Here is a 21,721-nt window from a genome sequence, read left to right on the forward strand (position 1 = left end):
CCAGTCATTTCTTTAAAATATCTTACATAATCACATAACAACAACTATAATACGAAACATTAACACATCTATTTCTGGCCCTAATCATTTCTGAGTACATCAAGTTAAGCATAGAGGTGAGAACAGCCAGTCTGCTCACCAAAATCACAATTGGACTCGTATGAAATAAGAAGCATCCGAGCTAAACCCCACCCATAGCGGAATCCGATTGGCTGACGCACCGTCTGACAGTCGGACCTAGTCAGTTTGCTGGACTGTAATGAAGTGAGTTATTCTCCGGCGGTGGCATCTTCACTATGTAGGCTGACGTTTGAACTGATGGGAAGTAGATAGACGAGGCGTGCTCTCTTATTTCGAGCTCGACATTTTCTATTCAGACCCTTCAACTTTCAGCTCAACTCAACATGTAACTGGTACCCAGACTCACCCGACAGACTGACTGCACGGCTCATTTGGTGCTATTTCAACTGTTACCAACATGATTCCGCCAGCCAACATGACCCAGGAGGAAACGATAGGGAAGGAGAACGAACGAGAGGAGCGTGAGCCTCAGTCCCCGACATCCATCAGCCAGCAGGAGTCAAAGGTTTGAGACGCGCACCTCACAAAGCAAACGTTCAATGCGCGCCGATGGAGAGTCTGTTTATATTTCGTGATTTCAGCATGCTTTCACTTTGACTGTGCTGTAAACATTGTGTTATTTTTAACCTCTTTGAGATAGCTGGACAGTGACATTTTTAATTCAGGTTATTTATTGTAAACAAGGATATGGGTGAGCGCGCGCTGTCCCGTCAGAGTACACGCGCATCTGTTGCGTTACATCTGTTGCAACAAAACCGCAAGCATTTCTTAACCTGAAACATTATCCCACATGCAGGAAATATTAGTTTAGCTACATCAGTAAATAAATGTAATTTACAATAATGCCAAACGTATGTATTGACTCATGGGAGTCCAGTAGGTTAAAGGGATACTTCACCCATAAATGAAAATTCTGTCATCATTTATTCACCTTCGAGTTGTTCCACATCTGTATAAATGTCTTTCTTTTGATGAACCCAGAGAAATATATTTGGAAGAATGCTTATAACCAAACAGATCTCAACACCCATTGACTACCATAGTAGGAAATATTAGTCAAAGGTGCCCCAGAACGTCACATTCTTCAAAATGTCTTCTTTGAAAAAGTAATTTTCCTACTATAGAGTCAATGGGTGTTCAGATCTGTTTGGTTATAAGCGTTCTTCCAAATTTTATTTCTCTGGGTTCATAAGAACAAAGAAATCTATACACATTTGGAACAACTCAAGGAGAGTAAATTATATCAGAATTTAATTTTTTGGGTGAAGTATCACTCACTTTAACTCAGCAAAAAGATAATGTGAGGTTTTGTTGATTCATTTGACTAGTTTCAGTACATCCCTGTTGTTTGTAGATGTACATGAGTGAGGATGTGATTGTGTCAAATTGTAGTGGGCGGGTGTTTCGTCACCACCATTGGCGCTGAGCTTGAGCTCATCTGCTTTTCTGGGTCATCTCTGGGCCTGAGTTCGGCAAAATGTTGTTCGGGTCGTTGTGCTTTTGATAGGCAATCCCATTACTTTTTTTACATATTTATTTGTTCTTTCATCATAATGTATTTATTTGGGACTAACCGCTTTTTATTTATTTTAGATTAAGTGCTCTAAAACAGAAGTGTTTTATTTATGCAGTTGGCAGATGATTTAATCCAAAGTGATTAGCATTCAACACATGTTATTGCTATGTTTGTTCCCTGGTATCGAACACATGACATTTGCACTGCTAATGCAATGCCAAGGAAGTTTGATTTTCAAAATAAATTGTATTTAGTGTCCACTCGCTGGCATTTTAGAGTTAAAAATTGTGTTGAATAATTGGTGTTACTATAAAGTGTTACTCTGAGCAGTCATACTTCAATGAGTTTGATTTTATTTTTTCAATACTGGAATTTTATTAAAAGTTTTCAAGTAAATGTTTATTTTTAACCCCTTTGAAGAGATATTTATACCATCAATTATCATAAAGGGATTTACACCAAAAAGGAAGGGATTTACACCCATGAGTGTAATCATACATTTTTATTAATGATGAGAGATTACAATGTAAACGAAAAAAAAGTTCATAAAAACATTTAATCTCAAATGCTGATTGCATTTTGCACATATTTAATATGTGAAAGGTTTTTATTGAGATTGAGACCATCCATTTGCATGCGTTTTATGCCTTGTTTGAAACCTAATTATAAAAGTAATAATAAAATAATTCATTTTCAATTCTTGATGAATTTAATCAACTTTTATTTTCAAATCCATCAAGCATCTGTAAGTTAAATCTTTGAACTAGATTTTGTACTGTACTATTAAAACCGACTTAAGCAAGAACTTTTGAAACCAAAGTTTTGTTTAATATTATCTGCTTAGATAAAAATGTGAAACAATGAAAGAAGGTCTAATAAAATGTGTCCCTCGGACTCTAAGTAGAGTGAGTAACTAAACAGACTTCCACCTTAATCGCTTCCATCTCTCAGTTTGTCCTTCAGGGGAGAACAGGACTCACATTTGGTGCTGACAGCAGGAGAATTGGCATAATAGATGTTGAAGATTTATAATTTTTTGGCAGAAATGGCCTTGATTTAAACCATTAGCCTCAGTCTTCTGTTCTATTCCTAACAGTTTAGGCCATATTTACCCCACTAAGCAGTTTTCAGCATGGAATTTAAATCTACCTTCTGACAGTAGTTTTTCAGCAGTTTTTATCTTCCCTGTTTAAATTATATATCGCTGCTTCCTTCTAAAATCTGGTATCTCCATATTTTGTGACTTTTATTTTCTGCCATAAACCAATATTTTTAATAACCCTTTGTGATTGTCACTGGGTTTGCGAATATCTAACCAATAAAAAGTCTTAACAAGTGCTTGTCAACTTTGACAAACCACTATGTAATCATTTAAAAAACAGTTTTTTTCTATTTCCTAAAAAACAGCAAATGTGGACATCCGAGGTTTCAGAAAGTCTGCAACAATATTTTATTTTTTATCTCTATAGAATTAATTTGATATATAGAACATGAGATTTATTTGATGTGATTCACACAGATTTCTAGAGGAAATGCAAGGTAAGTTGGCAGTGAATAATGAGATCCGACGGACAGAAGCAGTGAGGGAGGGACAAATCGATCGGTCGCTCTTTGCAGGGCATCACACGCCAATAGGTCATCATACACTGGAATGCATTCGGATTCCAGCAAAACACAGTTGACTGATTCTCGTATCTGATTGGTGGAAACATAATGGGAGCGGTTCAAACTGTCACATGGTGCTGCCCAAATGGACCGTACATCACAGTCTGGCACACACACAGACATACGTATAAATAAACACACACACATGGACTTATTTTAGATTTGTGTCACACAACTGAGGTTTACAGAAAGTAAAGGTAAGAGTTTTATGTTGGAACTTTTAATCTCTCAGATGTTCAGAGTTCTACACCAAGTAGTGCAGGTTGTTGTGGAATAAAATACATTTTTAGGAGGCAAAGATGATCCTGGTGGGTGTTGTCAGATAATTTAGAGGGCTGTCAGTGTATGACTGATATCATGGGTAATGTGCAGTGAGCATAGAGGTTATGTACCAAGAGAAATGACAGCCCATCTCTCTCCCCTCCCCTCTTTTCTCCTCTTCATCTCTCTCTCTCTTTCATTTGTATTAAGTGTTTTGATGATCAGTGTGCTAACACGACCGCAGTATTGTGTGATTTTTACCTGTTTATTGTGTGAATTTTATGTTTGCATATGAAGATTCTTACAATAATCTGGGGCTTGTTTCTGTGAGTGTTATTGTGAAGAGAAATTCTGTGAATGCCCTTATTTTGACTCCTGCCAAAGTCTCATATCACCCACACGCAGAGCTGAGTGTTTTAGGGGTTGTTTTTAGGCATGTGGGTTAAGAATTTTTCTCTTAATCGGATGCGAATTGGTACAGCAGGGTCCACAAGTCTGGGACCACTTATAAAAATTCTTCGGTTTTGTAGTTTCTGATGTAATACACATGTTTTAAAATAGCAAACTGTGATGATGTATGTTATCTTGTGTGCTTTAATGAAAGATAGGAAATCTGAGCTTCATACAAAGTTTGTATGTTTTACATCACAAATTTAAATAGTGTTTAAGATTTTTCTAATCTTAAAACTTTCAGTTTACTTCCAGGTTCTCCTTCTTTTGAACCCCACTTTACATTTCTGTTTTACCATGTTTCTTTCAGTTGCAGAGACTAAAGCGCTCGCTCTCCTTCAAGACCAAGAGTCTCCGCAGCAAAAGCGCTGACAATTTTTTCCAGCGCCCCTTCGAGGATGTGAAGTTTCAAACGGAACTGCTCTCTGATGTCAGCAGCAGCACGGGTCACCTGAGCACCATCGGGTTGTCCGTCTCCACCCCCCCTGCCATGTCCTTACCCCCGCCACCCCCTCCGCTGCCCTCAGTCATCCCGGGAAACCTGCCCATCACAATCTGTTCTCCGTCCCGGGCCCCGCGTCAGATGGACCCCAACGCGCACACCTTTCTGGAACACATCTTTAAGAAACCTCACTTTTGTGACATGTGCAACCACATGATTGTAGGTAAGAGGACATATTTTCTGATATTGATGTGACAAGCAAAATACTGAGAAACTTAACATGATCAAAGCTCTGTTTATTTAGGGGTCAGTGAGTATTTTGATATCTAACATAATAATTATAGATGAGAAAACATGAAAGCATTGTCTGGAATTTTATATTGTTATATATTTTTATTAAATCTGTTCTTCAGCCACCACATGTTAATGTTTTGAAAAAAACACACAATGGTTTAACTATTTAGAAAACAGCGAACAATGTCAATCTCATACAAAATAAATTATGTATTTCGTCCCAAATTTACATCTGTCCAGGAAACCTTTGATGAATGTGTTGGGAATGTGTTGATTTCTTCAGGAAGAATCAAACCAGATACATTTTTGTTAATATTAAGAATGTATTCTTTTATTTGACATAGTTAAATTGTTTGAAGGTAAAGACTTGTTTGAAGGTATAGACTTTTACAAAGGCTATAGACTTACCTGGTGTGTAATTTCTGTAGAGGTGTCCGTGGATTGCAGTATTGTTATGAATGTTACAGTATGTCAGAGAAGAGATAGTGGTGCAGCTTTTAAAGGGAAAGTTCACCAACAATGAAAATTCTGTCATCATTCACTCATTTCAAAGCTGTATGACTTTCTTCGGAGAACACAAAATAACACATTTTGAAGACTGTCGGTAATGGAACAATGGCGGGTGTTCGTAAAATAGAAGTCAATTGGTAACGCTGTTGTTCATTTACCAACATTCTTTAAAATATCTTTTTCGTGCTCTGCAGAAGAAAGAAAGTCATACAGGTTTGAAATGAAAAGAAGGTGAGTTTATGATGACAGAATTTTCATTTTTTTGGTACAATTTGTGTACAGTATGTGGTTTTTCTTCACATCCTTGGATTTACCAACAGACCAATATAACATGTATAACGTTAATCCCTTTTTCTATTACACAAATACAAAAGCTGGATAAATGAGGGTATTTTTTAGACACAATATCTGAATTGTATTTAGCCTCAAAGCTTATAGGTGTTATAAAAAATGTGTAAAGGTGCTAGAATGGTTTCTTGTGTTTTTGTTTGGATTAGTATGGTTATCTAGTGTGTGCAAATAGAGTTTGTGGGCGTATGTGAGAGATTGTGTGTTTTGTCTTGTCTCAGGCTGGCATATGGATCTGTCAGGCCCCATCACCTCTTTACCTCACTAACACACTCCCTCAGAAGAACACACTAATGAGGGCAGGGCTCCAGATACAGCCCTGGCCCATCCTCATGCAGGGAACATCAGGTTGCCAATTTACGCATTACACGGCTTTGTAGTGAATGTAGAGAAACCTGAGCTGGCGGAGCAGTTAGATCAAGAATGATTTGTTGGGTCATTATCCTACAGCATTGTAATGAGTGCCATGCAGGAAGGTGAATTTTATGAGATCCCACCAGCTGTCTGAGAATAAAATGTGTGGAGGGTGCAGTTCTTCTGCGTGTGCCTCTCCGATCCCAATTTCGTGAGTCATTACTAAATAACAAACTGTGAGATTTCCGCACACGGATCAGATATCGGGACACCTGTGCTCGACCCAAATCTCCACAGTAGATCAGATATCAGGACACCTGTGTTCGAGCCAAATCTCTACAGGTAGATTAAATATGAGCACGGGTGTAATTGACCCAAATCTCTGCAATTAGATCAGGTATCAGGGGATCGGTAGACCAGCCTCAGCTGGGCTTTCAGGATCACATTCCTTTATTTTCCACATTTGTGTCAATACTGACCCTCAGCTATGTTATTAGTTATGTGAGACCGAGCTCAAGAGAGATCTGACCTGTTGCTGGCTGCTTTGTGGAGTTTAAAGTTTTCACTCCTGTGGGATTCTGTTGTAGCTACAGAATAGCAGCGGTCATAACAGATCTGGATTTAAGGTAAACTAAATTCATTCTGGACCAATATTAAACAAAGTTAGCCCCCGTTAAACAATATGAAATGTTTTAATAGACAGATACTGATTCCATTGCATAGATGATGTCTCTTAGCTATTAAAGGTGCTGTGTGTACATTTTTGGAGGATCTATTGACAGAAATGCAATGTATAGAACTATGTCTTCAGAGGTGAGCAAGGACCTTCCATAATGAAGCGTTATGTTTTTATTACCTTAGAATGAGCTATTTCTATGTACATTCACCATAGGTCCCCTTGCCTGGATTTTGACATGTTTTGTCTACACAGTATAGCCATAAATGGACAAACTGCTCTACTGAGCGTGTTTCATAAATACGTTATCTCCTTCAGCAAAGAAGCAAAAACGTGACGACAATCCTGTGTCAGCCACCGTAATGCTTCGAAAGGGAAGGGGGACCGAGCCATTGGTTGCAATTTTGCAACCTCACTGCTAGATGATGCTAAATTTCATACACTTTAGCTTTAAGGTGATCATTGATATTATTCAGAAAGAGAATTGTTTCCTGTAATAGTCATTTTTTATATCAAGCCCATTGTGAAGCATCAGTCAGCAAAGCAGTGTCTGTATCGCAGGGCAACACATTTTACATTCTGATGTTCCCTCATGTTTGGCTGTAGCTGAGGCGTCTATTTCTAAAGACATAAAAACTGGCTGTTTGGCTAAGTATAAAAAGAGGCTTAGCATATTGGAATACGGTTGGCTCGCTATGTGGGTGGATTCATATCCCATTGGGCGACTGATGCCATTAACAACATTGAAATTAAATCCACATCATCTCATGGACCTTTAGAAGATTGTACAGGATGGAATCATGTTCCCGTGTTCCTTTAAGGAGAAGGTGTCATACACATGGCCTGTGGGCTGAGTACAGCCTGTGTAGGAGTCCAGTACGTGCTGTGGGATGGTATGGGGAAATAATGTTTTAAGTTATGATAGTAAACATTTGCATGCATTTACTAAAATTGTTTATAATACTCCACATCTCTCATAATATTCTTGTTATAGTTATATCCAGAGAGATCAGATTTTACACATGCATGTCAAAACAACTGAATTCACACATATATGTGCACAGAGATTTGACACATTTGAATAGATATTCGGTCCAAGTGAAATTTTGTGCAATCTTTAAAAAAAAACATTGGTAATGACAATTATATGAACTGAACTATGTGTCAGTTTAGTATTTAGTAATACATTGATTTGAATTGATTGATTACAGGAAATTTTGATTTCTTTTTAGAAATGTGCATCAGTCACTACTAGAAAAAAACTCAACACTAAACAGTTAAACACATTAAAGAATCATTAATGATTTTTTAGGTTGAAGTGAGCATTATAGGAATGCATGAGAGAGTCTGGACCGAGCACGTGATGTTTGATTAATCGATGGATAGCTGGAAGCAGCTTGTTGTAGCAGACCGGGGCAAATGAGCACTGTGGCTAAATTGTTCCCACGAGTGTGACTGGATGTTTTTACCCTATTTATCATCTCATGGTTTATTAAAAAACAATCTTTTCTTTTATCACATTAGGTTTTTGTGCCACTCAATATGTTAACAAAATGATCTCATTATATTTTTTCTCTCTTAATTATCACCTCTATTATTTACTTACACATTGGATTATTGAGAAAAATGTTCTGGTACATAAGGTGCTATGAATGGTGAATCACAAAAGTTCTTGTTATTTTGTCTTTTCTATATTGAAGGTGCACTCATTAGTTTTTTATGTTGTTCTGGGCACGTGGCATCGTATATTGACACAATGCGGTGTGGATGCAGCATCACACACAAACAATAGTTTCAAGTATTCTTTCTCATTGTAGAGACGCGCTAGACTGAAAAGGCAAATTAGCAAATTTGACATGATTGATGTTATGTGATGTATGTAAAAGTGAAACTTTATGTAAAACAGAACTCTCTTCTTGATTTTTATTTAGCTGCTAATCTCATGTGAGTGTACACAATTGTTAACACTTATTTTGTGATACTTGTCAAGTAAAAAAATTACTGAGTGCATCTTTCATCTATAAGCCACTAGGTGTTTGCAACCTCTCTAATGCTCTTTTTCCATTATATTTTCTTTACAGTCTGTTTTGGGTACAGTATTACAAAATAGAGTGAATTTATATTTATGCATGCAATATTTGTAATGCTAGAGGGATTCTTTCCTGTAATTTTTAGCTTGCCAAGGGGGAGCAGGCAAGGTGTTTGGTAAGTCTGTTTAATGATGAATTGATTCCTCTAGAAACAGAATCAAAATAGATAATTCCACTCACCCACCCCACCCATCCTCGCCCCGCTGCTGCTCTCATTATTACTTGTCCAGCACTCTCAGAAAAATGTACGTGGTGAAGTAGCATCTCATGGGGTTATTATCGATAGATGATCTCCTTTTAATAAATTGCTGTCAATTCTGCTCCTCTGTCTTGGGAGGAACTTGTGAAGGTGACTTTATTAAACAGTTATTATGGTAATTAGTATTTATTCCCTGTTTATGCCACACAGAGACAGTCATTTAATTTCTGAAAGCATCTAATTAATTCTCATTTACCAGCAGATTACTCACAAATGCATCAGTGAGTGTGACAGGAAGATGCTGTTTGTCTTATGTAAAAGATTACAGTTAATAACACATTCTTCCTGCAAGGACCTGGAAACCTGATTTATATTTAAATATAAAACCTAAATCAACCTGTTTTGATATGTGGATCTTTTAGATAGAGAAACTTGCCTGAGTTAGAAAAGTGGGAGGAGTCAGTGTGGGGGTATAAATTCTCGGTTAAAGCATTCTTTTAATGCCAAAATGCTCTTTCTTTGTCAATACAAAACGTTCTTTGTTATTTTGTTAACATTTTTATGCAGTTGGATAGAGAACATTTCAGGTTTTGGTGTTTACGCATCTTCAATCTTTAGGAGCAGATCAATATTTCTGCCTTTAAAGGAACATAAACGTTTCAAATATTACCAAAAAACATTTGATAAATATCCGAGGAGCAAACACACACATATATAACATTGCTCTCTTAGACTCCGTACTTAGGCAAGAAAAATGTCACAAGCTTAGTGGTTCATAGTAAACTTTATTCTGATTTCAATCTTATTTAGATCAAATACTTGTGTGGGACATTAAGTACTGGCCTCCCTTTTTCCAAGTCATTCTATAATGCAGTTGAATCAATAAAACTATGAATGTGCTGAGCAGCAGGTGTAGAGATATCAGGTGTTACAACTGAGAAAACAGAAGAACGGAATTCAAGTGATGCTTTCTTAGACAGTCTATGCCATCCATCTTTTAACTGTATGCTTTGCTTTTGTTTGTCTTCTACTGTTTCAGCTAAGCATTAACATCCGCATATGCCTGTTTCCAGCAGTACTAATAATGCTAATGAGGTTCTGCAGGTGTTTCTGGCAACTGTGAAGACATAATTGGCTGATCCACTCATAAGTGTTCATCTCTAGACAAAAGAAAATGTTTACTTGCCTGGACAAATGTGGCACTGAATTTTAGCTTCCCTTTTATAATGAGATGACCAACAACCGGAACACTTGCAGAATGGCACCCCGTAATATTCAAACCCTCATTATAACTTTGACAAATATCCAGCACAGGTCTTTGTGGAGTTTACTCGAGTGCACATACTGTAAAACACATGACACTGCTCCTTAGAAACAACTAAAATAAATACAAACTACGGTTCTTGAGAATAATATTCCTCACAAAATTGTCAGACATTTCTATGATGTCTTTTAACTGATATCACGCTGTTGTTTTGCAGTATAACACTGTGCAAAGAGCATTTGCTGTATGTTGATTAAGTCTCCAATTTTTTAATTGGATAAAAATGTGAATATGATCTCAGGCCCCAACGCTAAACTGGGTCTCCGATGCAAGGCCTGCAAGATGGGCATCCACCATAAGTGCCTGGATAGAGTTGGACAGCAGAAATGCATGGGGAAACTGGTAAGATTTTGTTACAAACTCTGTAGTTTTTGTATATCGTTGTTTGTTTCTACTGATATTTTTTAATTGCTAATGTTGGAAACTCAGTGATGGCAAATATTTGTTTACAGTATAAAGTGGATTAGTGAAATAGATACTGTTTAAAAATCAAACGCTTTCAAGTTGCAGATCTACCAAATTCCTAATATTACTCTACAAGTGAAGCTGTGGGTTTGTGCTGTGTGCCTTAGAATATGTTACTCTTGATTGTGTGATTTCTGTCGATTTGAAGGTGTGATTCATCAGTCTGTCTTTCTCTTCTGTGGATTAAGGTGTGAGTATGAATGCTAATGATTCTCTAGCGTGCACAAGACTAAGTGTGTGAGAGTGAGACAGATAGGAAGGATGCATTTCTGATGTAAACACCTTAGTGCATACTCAGGGGAGGTACAAGTCTCTTCTGGGATATGCACACGGCCATCCCACACACACACACACACTTAAAATAAGGAAAATGCTACAATTTCCATTGGGTTTCCCATGGTTTTAGCGTAACAGAGTAACTCAGGTTTCTCTGAGAATGAGTGGATGAGAAAAAGTTCACGGCATGCTCCGAAACCTGTTCTTAAAGCGGCCCTGCAATGATGTGTCATGCATTCTGACTTCTTTACAATGTTAAACGTGCTGTCTTCTCATGCTTAACATGGTTTACTTGTCAAAAAACGAGTTGGGCATATTACGTAGTATTTCTGTGCTCGAAACACTCACTCAGCGATCGTACAGGTTTCGGAAAGTTGTTTTTGAACATTTTAAACTGTTTCGCAGCAACCTTTCTTAGTCCCTTATTGGACTATTCTCCCGGAAAAGCATGCGCCACGGCCACAGGAGAGCAGGAGAAGGAGAATGAGCATGCGCAGACATCACTTTCACTTGTAAGCAGGAGAGAGAGAGAGCATATGTTCGCGAAGTTCAGGTGTTTGTTTGTTCACTGCATTTGGGTGAAGAATGTTATATAAACTGTGGACATAACGGTGGATTTGGAGATCGTTTGAAACTAGTATATGGAGCCGTCCCAGCGCTAAAAGACGCCGGACATGAACCGCATGCGGTGAGTGAAACTGATATCTGTTTTGTTGACAATGGGTGAGCACGTGCTTTGGTTCAGCCTACCCCTCCCCCTGCACGCGCTGTATGTTTTCGGAAAACAAACGTAAAGCTGTATCTATCTTTTATACATGTGATTAAACTAAATACCTGTCGAAGATACGAAGTATGCAATACTACTGTATAGGTACTCAAGATTAACATGAGATTGGCAAAAAAAACATTTTGCGATTAAGGGAACAGTTATTCATCATAATTTCCAAAAATCATAATTTACTCACGCGAATTGTTCCAAATCTGGATAATTTTCTGTGTTCTGATGAACACAGAGAAAGATGTCTGGAAGAATGCTTGTAACCAAAAACTTCTTGGCCACTATAAACTACCATAGTAGGAACATTTGCTTTATACATTTATTTGTTCTGGTGAACACAAAAGAAGATATTTTGAAAAATATAGGAAAGCAAACATTTCCCAACTGTGAAATGTGTATGTTTTGACCCAACCCTGAATTTTGTGTATCGTCGCTGTCCTTCCAAAACCTTTTATGCCCAAATTCACAGTTTTTCACCAAATGGAAAAACACTCCTTTTTAAATCATTAAAGACAATGTTGTCAAAGTTGACAAGCACGTTTTTTAATGCTTTTTAATTAGTTAGATATTTGCATAATCCAGTGACAAACATAAAGGGTGACTAATAATAATGATTTATGGCAAAAAATACAAATCAGAAGAAATGGAGATACATGATTTCAAAAGGAAAGCAGCGGCTGTACTTCTTATCAGTACCAACAAAACTGAATTATATTGTGTACATATCAGAAGTATTATATGAGCTGTCATGCCATCTGGAAGACATAATGGGCTATTCAAAAATGGAAGACATAATGGGCTATTCAAAAACATATTGATCGCCCAGTGCCAGACAGCTGTAACCGTCTGCACTTAAATGCATGTGAACATATGTAGAATTCACTCATTTCAGTTCATATAGCCATGAACGAACAATATATTTTTAGGTTGCAACACCATTTGAAAGGTTCTTTATTATTAGATAAATGAGAGCTTTTGACACTAGAACTCCAGAATGAGATCATCAACAGGAAATGGAAAATGTTTGTCCTTTGCCTTCAGATTGTTAAGTGGGATGGGACAACGAGTCTCCCGATGATGTAGTGGGCTTTCACAAATGGAAAATGTAGCTGTGGGGGGTCAGGATTAAAAAAAGGCAACAATTCCCCACAGGATTTGTCTCTAATTCCACTTTTGCTTATAAGTGGACAGGGTGCTATTTTTAAACTCTGTTTATTTCTCTTGGCCTGGTGGATCAGTGAGAACCTTCGAGCTACGAGTGGTTTTCAAAAGAGTAGTTTTACTACCAGCACGACGTGAGCTGAGTCCAGACTGTTTGTCAAACGTAACAACTCCCATTATGTGCAAGTAAACATTGCACTTTGGAGCTGTTGTTCTTTTAGGTGATTAAATAAACCAACCTTTTCGGGTGAGTCATTTCAGTGTTTCACAGGCATCGTTCGCGTTGGTTAAAGGCAATTAATAGCATTCACTACATACAAACGCACTTGGAGAAATGTGACGTAGGAACACGAGAGAGCTTCTCTCCCGGTTTGAGTGGTGCTTATGTTGGTCTCCAACCTCAGTAGTGGCTAATGAAGAATCCTTCAAAGCAGATTTGTGATGTAGATTGCATAGATACCCTGTATTAGTAACTCAACACAGCATATACAAATAAGGGCATACTTTCTGAAAGCTGAGCATGCATCCTTCAGCTTGCTGATTTGAATACTGAAAGTGTTTCTTTTCTAACCGCATGTATGGAAATTGTCTGGTTGCATGAACAGTGTGTAGTAACGCCTCTCACTCAATCCTCTGTTTTATTGCAGCCCAAAGGTTTTCGGAGATATTCAAGCTCCCCTCTGCTAATACAGGAACAGTTTGGCTGCATCCGAGAGGTTATGCCCATCGGTGAGTTTTTTTTTACATTAGGAAATATTCATAGCATCAGCTGTTTTATTTTGTAGTATTTTGACAGGTCTTTTGTTCTATTCTAGCTTGTGGCAGTAAAGTTGACCCAGTTTACGAGACATTAAGATTTGGAACCTCTCTGGCACAGAAGAACAAGCGGACCAGTGGATCAGAATCACCACAGAGAAACTCTGTAAGACACGTAGAGCAATCATTTTGATACCTTTTTGAATAACTCAATTATTACAATGAGTGTTTATACTATCTAATGCAATAGTTCAGCGGCTCGGGTGGGTTCTTATCCAAAAATGGATCTTATTTTTAATGCATCTAAGCAAATTTGATTTAATCGATTTAATTGAATTTTAAAGGTGGCAAATTATAAAATTGCTATATTAATAACTGACAGTGTTCGAATGTATTGTCTGACAACGCACATCTGTAAATAACTCTCTCACTTACACATTTTTTGCACATTGTTATCTTTTATCTTTAATTCTACATATTTAAATGTTTCAATTTCTTGTTTTTTGTATACAGTACTGTATGTTATGCAAGTACTCGGATTTTGACTAATCTGGGTCCTGAAGCTTAACAACGAGTGTACACGTGTATTTATTTGTGGTGCTGGCACGGAGTAAGTGTGTTTTTTACTGTGTAGGTGGGAGAGCGTTCTGGAAAAATAGATTTTGGGAAAAAGGCATCCATCATTTACCTGCATCAATTTAGGCTTTTAACTCATTTAAACGGGTTTCCTCTCAGCTGCTTGGGCTGACAATGAACTGCCTATGGAAAACCATTATGTTGGTTATTATGATAAATTTATTAAAACACTCCACATAATTCAATTAAATCTCCTTGAGCTGCTCAAGTCTTAATCACATCATTATTTTCTTTGTATATAAAAAGAAGACAAAGTACAACCACAGGGGTGCCATTTCTGTACATATGCCATCTGTTAAAAAACAACCATGCACTGTAAAATGTTTTTTCATTGTTACAACAATCATCTTAGCACAATATGTTAAAATTTAGTTTCCACTTTTTTCATCAATAATTTAATTATTAAAAACAGTGCAATGAAATTCAGGTTTGAGTTTACATTGATCTTTTAAAGTGTATTTTAAAGCAGGATTTGTGTAAATCTGAATAGGTCTTTACACCTGATTGTTCAATAATGTTTAAGCACCCAATGCGCAGTTACTACAGTTGTAAAAGAACCAGCTCATCTGAAGATACCCAGATATGCTGTTTTACGGCTTGAAACAAACACAGGCGCATGCTTATACACACGCCCTGAAAGGAAGTGATGGTCAATGTCAGATAATGCCTCTCTAAAGCAAATATAACCAAAAAAGGGAGAGAATGCGATCAAAGAGAAGGAGTAGACACAACAAGACAGGATAACGCTCCTTTAAACTGAATAACTTCTGTAAAGTGAAAATACAGGTAAATAAGAAAGATTAAAGTATAACTCTTTGCTACAGATACATATTTAAATATAGATTAAGGGTCTGTACTGTATATTGACTAACAGGGGATTGTGTGTTTGATTCTCAGGAATATGTATTAATAAAATGAATATAATTTCAAATGTCAACCAAACTTACACGTGTCTACCAAATGTTGTGCTCATATTGCAATGTAATAGAATAAATGTTTGTTATTCTTTTGTTCAGACCAGTGATCTGGGTCAGGTACAGGAAGAGAGGGCCGCCGACAGCTTTCAATCTCAACTTACCAGGAAACCCAGCGATAATGGTGAGATTGCTTAGGGTCTTTAAATCGTGCACTTTTCTTATTAAAGAAATTTTTGTGCATTTTACTGTCGAAGATTCCTACTTAAATCCTAATGAACCTATACAACCTGTGTAAATCTGATTATCTATCTCATTACCCTCCCTTTAAATCCCAAACCGCATGCACATGATCAGAGAAATTGTTTCTCATCAGCATTTTTGCTAACATGAAACACTGCTGTTTGGACAGACTGTGATATGGTATCAAAGAGATGAATTGCTTTGATCGAGGCTGTGTCCAGTTCATCACCCACAGCTTCAATGAATTCATGAACCATTGACTGTGTGCTGGGATATTTATTCTCTGGTGACACATAACTGCCAGCATGACCGAGAAATGGTGGTATTTTGGGCTTATCAGTCCACCTCCCTGAACAATGACCCACTACAACACAATTATTCATTTAAGCTCATGTAATGATAAAAAAACAAGCAAGATTTGTTCTGTCATGACTCTTACATCTAACATCAGATTTGGAAATTAATGTTTATGTTTTTTTAGTTTTTACATCTTTGGAGAATGGAGCAGAACCTTTTCATGTTGCTGAGATGAAATCAGAAGACTCACCTGTAAGTATCTGCAAAAGGTTGTTCGTCTTTTCTTTATGAAATCTCAGGTTTATGAAGTCTCTGGTTTGTAGGGGAGACAAGTGCACATGTTTTACTCCAGTGAATTTTCTCAAGGTAATTTTATTTTTGAGGTCAGTAGGCACGTCGGTTTCTGTACAGTCACAAACCTTGATGTTTGGGATATAAAAAGGCGGTTAAAAATATTCACTGTTATTGTGCAAAAAAACCCAATGTAGTTTATGTAACAATGGGGTGTTTTGTCACAGTGTGTTTTAAATGTTAATGGGCCTTCCACAACTTTTGGACAGAATGTAAACAATTAAACATTTATCAAGAACAAAACAAGACACAGCAAAGGAAATAACTTGTAAATAAAAAATAATTTAATCAGTATTTCTAGATGATCAGTGGCCATTCCAGTCCAGTGTCTTGAATGTCAAACCTCAGGAGTGGCATAAAGTCATCCAACAGCAATGTGAAGCATTGACACGTGATGAGACACAAGAACACTAAGATCGAGGCTCATCTCCAACTTTACCTAAATATATGTAGAAATATTACTATTGTTTTCTTAAACGTAAATATAAACTTGTTTATTTTGCAGTTTTTGAGGTCTAAAAAAATACATAGAATTTTTACCTGTTTCTCCAGTTTAATTTATTTGTTAATAAATGAGAATAGACACAATATTTTTATTTGAAATTTGGGAGAAATATTGATCACATAATTAAACACATTTGATCACACAAACAAGTACATTAAAAAACAACAAAATGTTCTCATTATTTTCTGGAGCCATGTTATGAAACCCTATAAATATATTTACACAAAACTATAAAAGATCCATAATAAACCATATAAACCAAACCAATGCTTGTTTTACGCTATGACAAAATGTTTTTCTCTTCTTCAACATATAACAAAATATAAAACTACTGCTTCCTATAATAGCTTCCTACATTTGACGCAACCTTTGAGTTACAACTGCATGTGACAACTTGCCCCGGGTCAACTTTTTCTATCTTTTTGCGATGCTGGAGACAGAAATCAGGATATTTCATGGCAGAGTAAATTGCATTGAATAATGAAGCTTAGTCACAATTTTAATACAATTCTGTGTGATTTTGAGATGAGGCAGCGAGCAGTACTTCTTTCACTCATGGGTCTGCAACAGGATTTAATCACATCAGTAATATTATGAGGCCAGTTTGTGCATGCTGTACACTGCTGTGTTCCGCAAACTTGTGATTTCCCTAGAGCAAGGCAAAGAGTGTAACTTTAAAGCATTGTTTTCCTCTAAAACAAAGCACAACTTGACTGTACAAAAATCACATTTTGACAACTTACCACATACAGGCAGACAGTATGTTCCAGAACGAGCTGTGGGAGCGTTTAATTAAGTGTAGCTTTTTGTTTTCCATTATCAGTCTTGACCCTGAGAAATTCACTGGAGTAAAACGTGCAACAGTATCTCTGACACACATTTTCGGAATCATTTATGATCTGAGATTTGGTTTGAGTTGTAAATATCCTCTTCTTGTTTACGTTCCTGTATGTTTAAACTGTAGTCAAACAGAGATTTAAAGAGGGACCTTCTGCAGCTCAATACTTATGTGGCTTTGTTCAGATTTACCCCGCAAGACAGCCAAGACCTGGAAATGAGGCGAGTATCCCTGAAGCTAAACACACACCTACACATTTACAGATCAGACAAAAATATACCTAATCTGGAATATTACCAATGATACTAAAAATGTTTGGGTGATTTCAGAGTCAGATAAACAATTAAATTCATATTTATTTCTGTAGTACCTGTCAAATGCAGGGCTCTGTTCTAATTATCATAATTTTATATTGTTGCAAAGCATATTTACAGCAAATACATAAACAGATAGAACAGATAGTAGTCACAAATGTAAATTAGGAAACAAATAGAATATATGGTATATGCTAAAAAACTACTATAATTTCTATAGCAGATAAAAGCCTGTTTTCCAGATGATATTTTATTTTAATTTGTTGCATCAACAGCAGATGCTATTTTTAACTCAGAAGGAGCTTTAACAGACTCCTGTATCCCTCCCACAAATACACACAAACATGCACACAGCAGGTTATTCAGTGGCAACATTTGTATCTTCATATCTGTATCACATGATCATTTCTTGCATCTCTTCCTGCCCCGCCCACTTCTACCATCCCATCACAGGATGTGCAATTAGTTGTCATGGGGACACTGTTGGGTGTATGGATAACTTCCTGTGTTACTGACCAGCTCAGGGTTTCTTTATGTGCAGAACACACGCTGTGTGTTTATTTACTTCGACAACATGCGTAGACCTGAATTTTGATGAAAATGTAGATTGGTTGCATTTGTTGGTAGACCCCTATATTATGTTCTGTTGAAATGTGTAAAACAGTTAAGATTAATAGATTCTTTCGGTAGAGGTCAATATTACTATCTTGAAGGTCCACTGAAAGACATTAAGTGGCATCTAGTGGTGCAGTTGGGAATTGCAACCAACGGCTCACTCCACCCCTCCCTTTCAAAGCACTACACCGGCTGACACAAGACTAAGATGTCAGTACGTTTTACGCTTCTTTGCTGAAGGAGATAACGTATATACTAAAAAACGCTCTGAATTTAGGGCTACTGTAGAAACAACATGGCAAATTCCATGTTAGTGACCCGTGGTGTATGTAGATAGAAATAGTTCATTCTAAGGTAAGAAAGACATAACGCTTCATTATGTTAGATCTTTATACATCACTGAAGACATTAATGTATATTATATTGCATTTCTCTCAATAGATCCTCCCAAAAAAATCACACACCGGTCCTTTAAAAATATCGCAAACAAACACATTTGTACTCGAGATAAACATATCTAGATATTTTTCTACACCAGTCATATTCTTCAGAAATCTGTGGAGGTTCCTGCATAATTCTGCGGGTGCCCTGCCAGCCCCCCCGAAAGACACACATGCTTTCCTTCACTTCCATAAACACACACAAACATATAAACTAATGCATTTGCCAGAGGTTAAACAGTTTGTTCAGCATACCTTCAGTCTGACCGCTGTGTTGTTGCCCCTCACATGCTCAGGCACAGTAAACTGATGAAATTCTTCAAATCCTCCGAGTCTGCATTCGCACTTCTTTCTTTTCGCACAGCAGAAATGTAATTTCTTAAGATTCAATTTTGAATCTGAATCTCACCAGGAAGCACAGGCTGCAAATGACTATTGCTTCAAAATCTTTTTCATGTGCAGTCTTATTTTGGGCTCATGTATTGAGGTTATCACAACAGACCATTATTTCCTATCATCACAGGCTTCAATAGTAAATAATTTTTTACTATTGAAAAAGAATGTCATGTCCTAATCTGTCTGAATATGTTTAAATGTGCTTGCAGACCTGGGGATCGAATAATCGTGGCTGATGATTCTAATGACGACTGGTGGAAGGTAAATCATCACAGATTCCTATAATATTAGAAAAGATCCTTAACAGGCAACAGAGATAAAACTTTTTTTTACATAAAACTTTATTTAAACATTATTTATACAATGATGCTCACAAAAAAAACCTAACAATGCTCAAAAATAAAACAATTCTACACATACACTGCTGCATGTCACACAATTTAGAATAAATATGTGCATACTAATGGTTTTGGTGATTTTGGTGTTTGATGTTATCGCTCTAAATAAATCAGTTTTTTTACTTTTTTAATGTCTGTTCTTCTATACCCTAACATTTCTAGGGAGTGATCGACGACAGAATAGGTTTTTTCCCAGTGTCATATACACAACAGGTGAAGGCAGGCGACAGGGTGTTCAGATGTAACCGGACCTTTATTGGCTGTAAAGAACAAGGGCAGATCACCCTAAAGGAGGGGCAAGTGAGTATATTTAAAGCCTTGATGTTGATAGATATCATTACGTTTCCCACCACCAAACAGACACATTTGTATCATCATAAAACACAATTTATATTTTCAGATTTGTGTCAGCAGTGAGGATGAAAGCAACGGCTTCATCAGTGTAGCCAGTGGGAAGAAGAGAGGATTCGTGCCCTGTGATGTCCTGGAGAATAAATGAAGTGTAGTTGAAGCCTGATGTGGAAGTAGATGAGAAGGTTATGGAAAACAAAGGGACTTTTCAAGGTCATGGCTCGAGCGCTGCCTCTGTGACTGTTGGGGTTCAGGAGAAACATGTACCAAGAAGATTCATGGATTTGTCTAGTGTAATCACACACACACACATACGCTCAGGTGGGATCAGAACGCTCATGTTCTAACCCTTTTTCCTTCAAAGGAAACTGACAAAAGAAGGAATTGTGCGTGTTTGTCATGAACCGTCCGTCTTTTGGTTATTTTTCTTCGTTTGAGAGAATTTGTGCTTACTGTATTTAATTTATTGAAGGTTAGTCTAGACTAGAGGGTCATGTACTGCAGCAGTTTTCATTACAAACTGTTTACTGTAGCATCAAAACTCATTTGGCCTGTTTTGAAATATCCTAAATTGCAAAGTAAATCATTAAACGCTTTAAAGTCTGATAACATGTCTTATTGATCTAATGTATGTTAGCTGTTGTTTTCAATAAATGTGCAGAAGGTTTTTTGGTAACTGCCTATTTTGCTGCTGTCAGCGACACTTGAGAAGATTCATTAAACCTGTGTTTGCAGAGCACGGTGCTCCACCCGTGCTGTGATGAAAAGAAATACATGAGAGCAATGAACAGATCTCAGCTGTGTCAAGATTCGGAGTGTTTTCAGATGTTTCATTATGCCACAAAGGCTTTTAATTCAAAGCAGGAGCTGTAGGAAAAGACATGCTTTCTTTTGCTGGAGCTTTGACTAATGTCATCAAACACAACATGCCAAGATATAGGAAAGACTTATATATTTAATGGTCTTCAATGTCACCGCTATCTTGATTTGTTTTTATGATATGACCTGTCATGTTATAATTAAGTTAACCAAACATTATCTTATATTATTTTAGGGATGCAAAATCATTTTGAAGTTTGCATTATTAATATTAATAAGTAATTGAAGCACACTGAAGAAACTTTCTGTTGCTGCATATGCTGTATGTATGGTAGATAATTATGTGATATAGACCATTTTGGAAGATGTAAACTGGTCCGGAAGCATGTTTAGTTTTCATTTTTTAAACTACCCAAACATAAGAATACAATACAACCAGCAGAGCACGTAGAACTGAATCTGAAAAAAAGAAGTGCTTCTGGACAAGGGTTGTTAATGTCTTGCAAAATAGTCTATGCTGCACTAGTAAGGTATGTCTGGATGAAGATTTTGTTTCGTCTTTACAGTAAAGAATCTAATTGAATGTTTTTTTTAGTCATGAAAGTATAGGCATCATGTCTGTTTAAATGATGCATAATCTTAATAGAATGTCTTGAAGAGCCATAAATTTACTCTTTATAGTAAATTTATATTATTTTAACTTGAGATAAATGAAGTTGTCTAATTTTTACAGCATCAGCAATGCTATTACAGTGAAGATATTTTATGTACAGAATTAAAGTTTATTTATTGATTTTTTGTGCTGTGCTCTTATTACAGTTGTGTCACATTAATGGTAGACAGGTGCAAGTTGTTAAAGGGATAGTTCACCAGAAAATTTCACAATCACAATTTTTTCATTTCAAACCAGTTTGACTTTCTTCTGCAGAATTCAAAAGAAGATCTTTTAAAAATGTTG

General features: G+C 36.8%; 1 protein-coding gene across 2 annotated transcripts; it reads left to right on the forward strand.

Annotated features, from left to right (window-relative positions):
• Window positions 1–266: 266 nt before the first annotated feature.
• Window positions 267–21,557, forward strand: stac (SH3 and cysteine rich domain). Of its 2 annotated transcripts, XM_056767675.1 has the most exons (12): window positions 267–586; window positions 4,284–4,638; window positions 8,773–8,802; window positions 10,452–10,552; window positions 13,538–13,619; window positions 13,706–13,812; window positions 15,299–15,380; window positions 15,921–15,988; window positions 17,557–17,651; window positions 19,405–19,456; window positions 19,756–19,893; window positions 19,994–21,557. In XM_056767675.1, exons 1-12 carry the CDS (start codon window positions 479–481, stop codon window positions 20,090–20,092), a joined length of 1,317 nt encoding a protein of 438 aa, XP_056623653.1. In that variant the 5' UTR covers window positions 267–478; the 3' UTR covers window positions 20,093–21,557. The 2 variants fall into 2 exon arrangements, with proteins under 2 accessions (XP_056623653.1, XP_056623654.1); XM_056767676.1 differs by lacking the exon at window positions 8,773–8,802.
• The last annotated feature ends 164 nt before the right edge of the window (window positions 21,558–21,721 follow it).

The sequence above is a fragment of the Triplophysa dalaica genome, chromosome 15 (genome assembly GCF_015846415.1).
Source record: "Triplophysa dalaica isolate WHDGS20190420 chromosome 15, ASM1584641v1, whole genome shotgun sequence".
In the NCBI taxonomy this organism is placed as follows: Eukaryota; Metazoa; Chordata; class Actinopteri; order Cypriniformes; family Nemacheilidae; genus Triplophysa; species Triplophysa dalaica.

Coding starts and splice junctions, on each gene's coding strand:
- stac (XM_056767675.1), top strand. CDS start 479: ATGATTCCGCCAGCCAACATGACCCAGGAGGAAACGATAGGGAAGGAG. Junction 15,989..17,556: donor TGAAATCAGAAGACTCACCT/GTAAGTATCTGC, acceptor TTTAAACTGTAG/TCAAACAGAGATTTAAAGAG. Junction 19,457..19,755: donor CTAATGACGACTGGTGGAAG/GTAAATCATCAC, acceptor TAACATTTCTAG/GGAGTGATCGACGACAGAAT.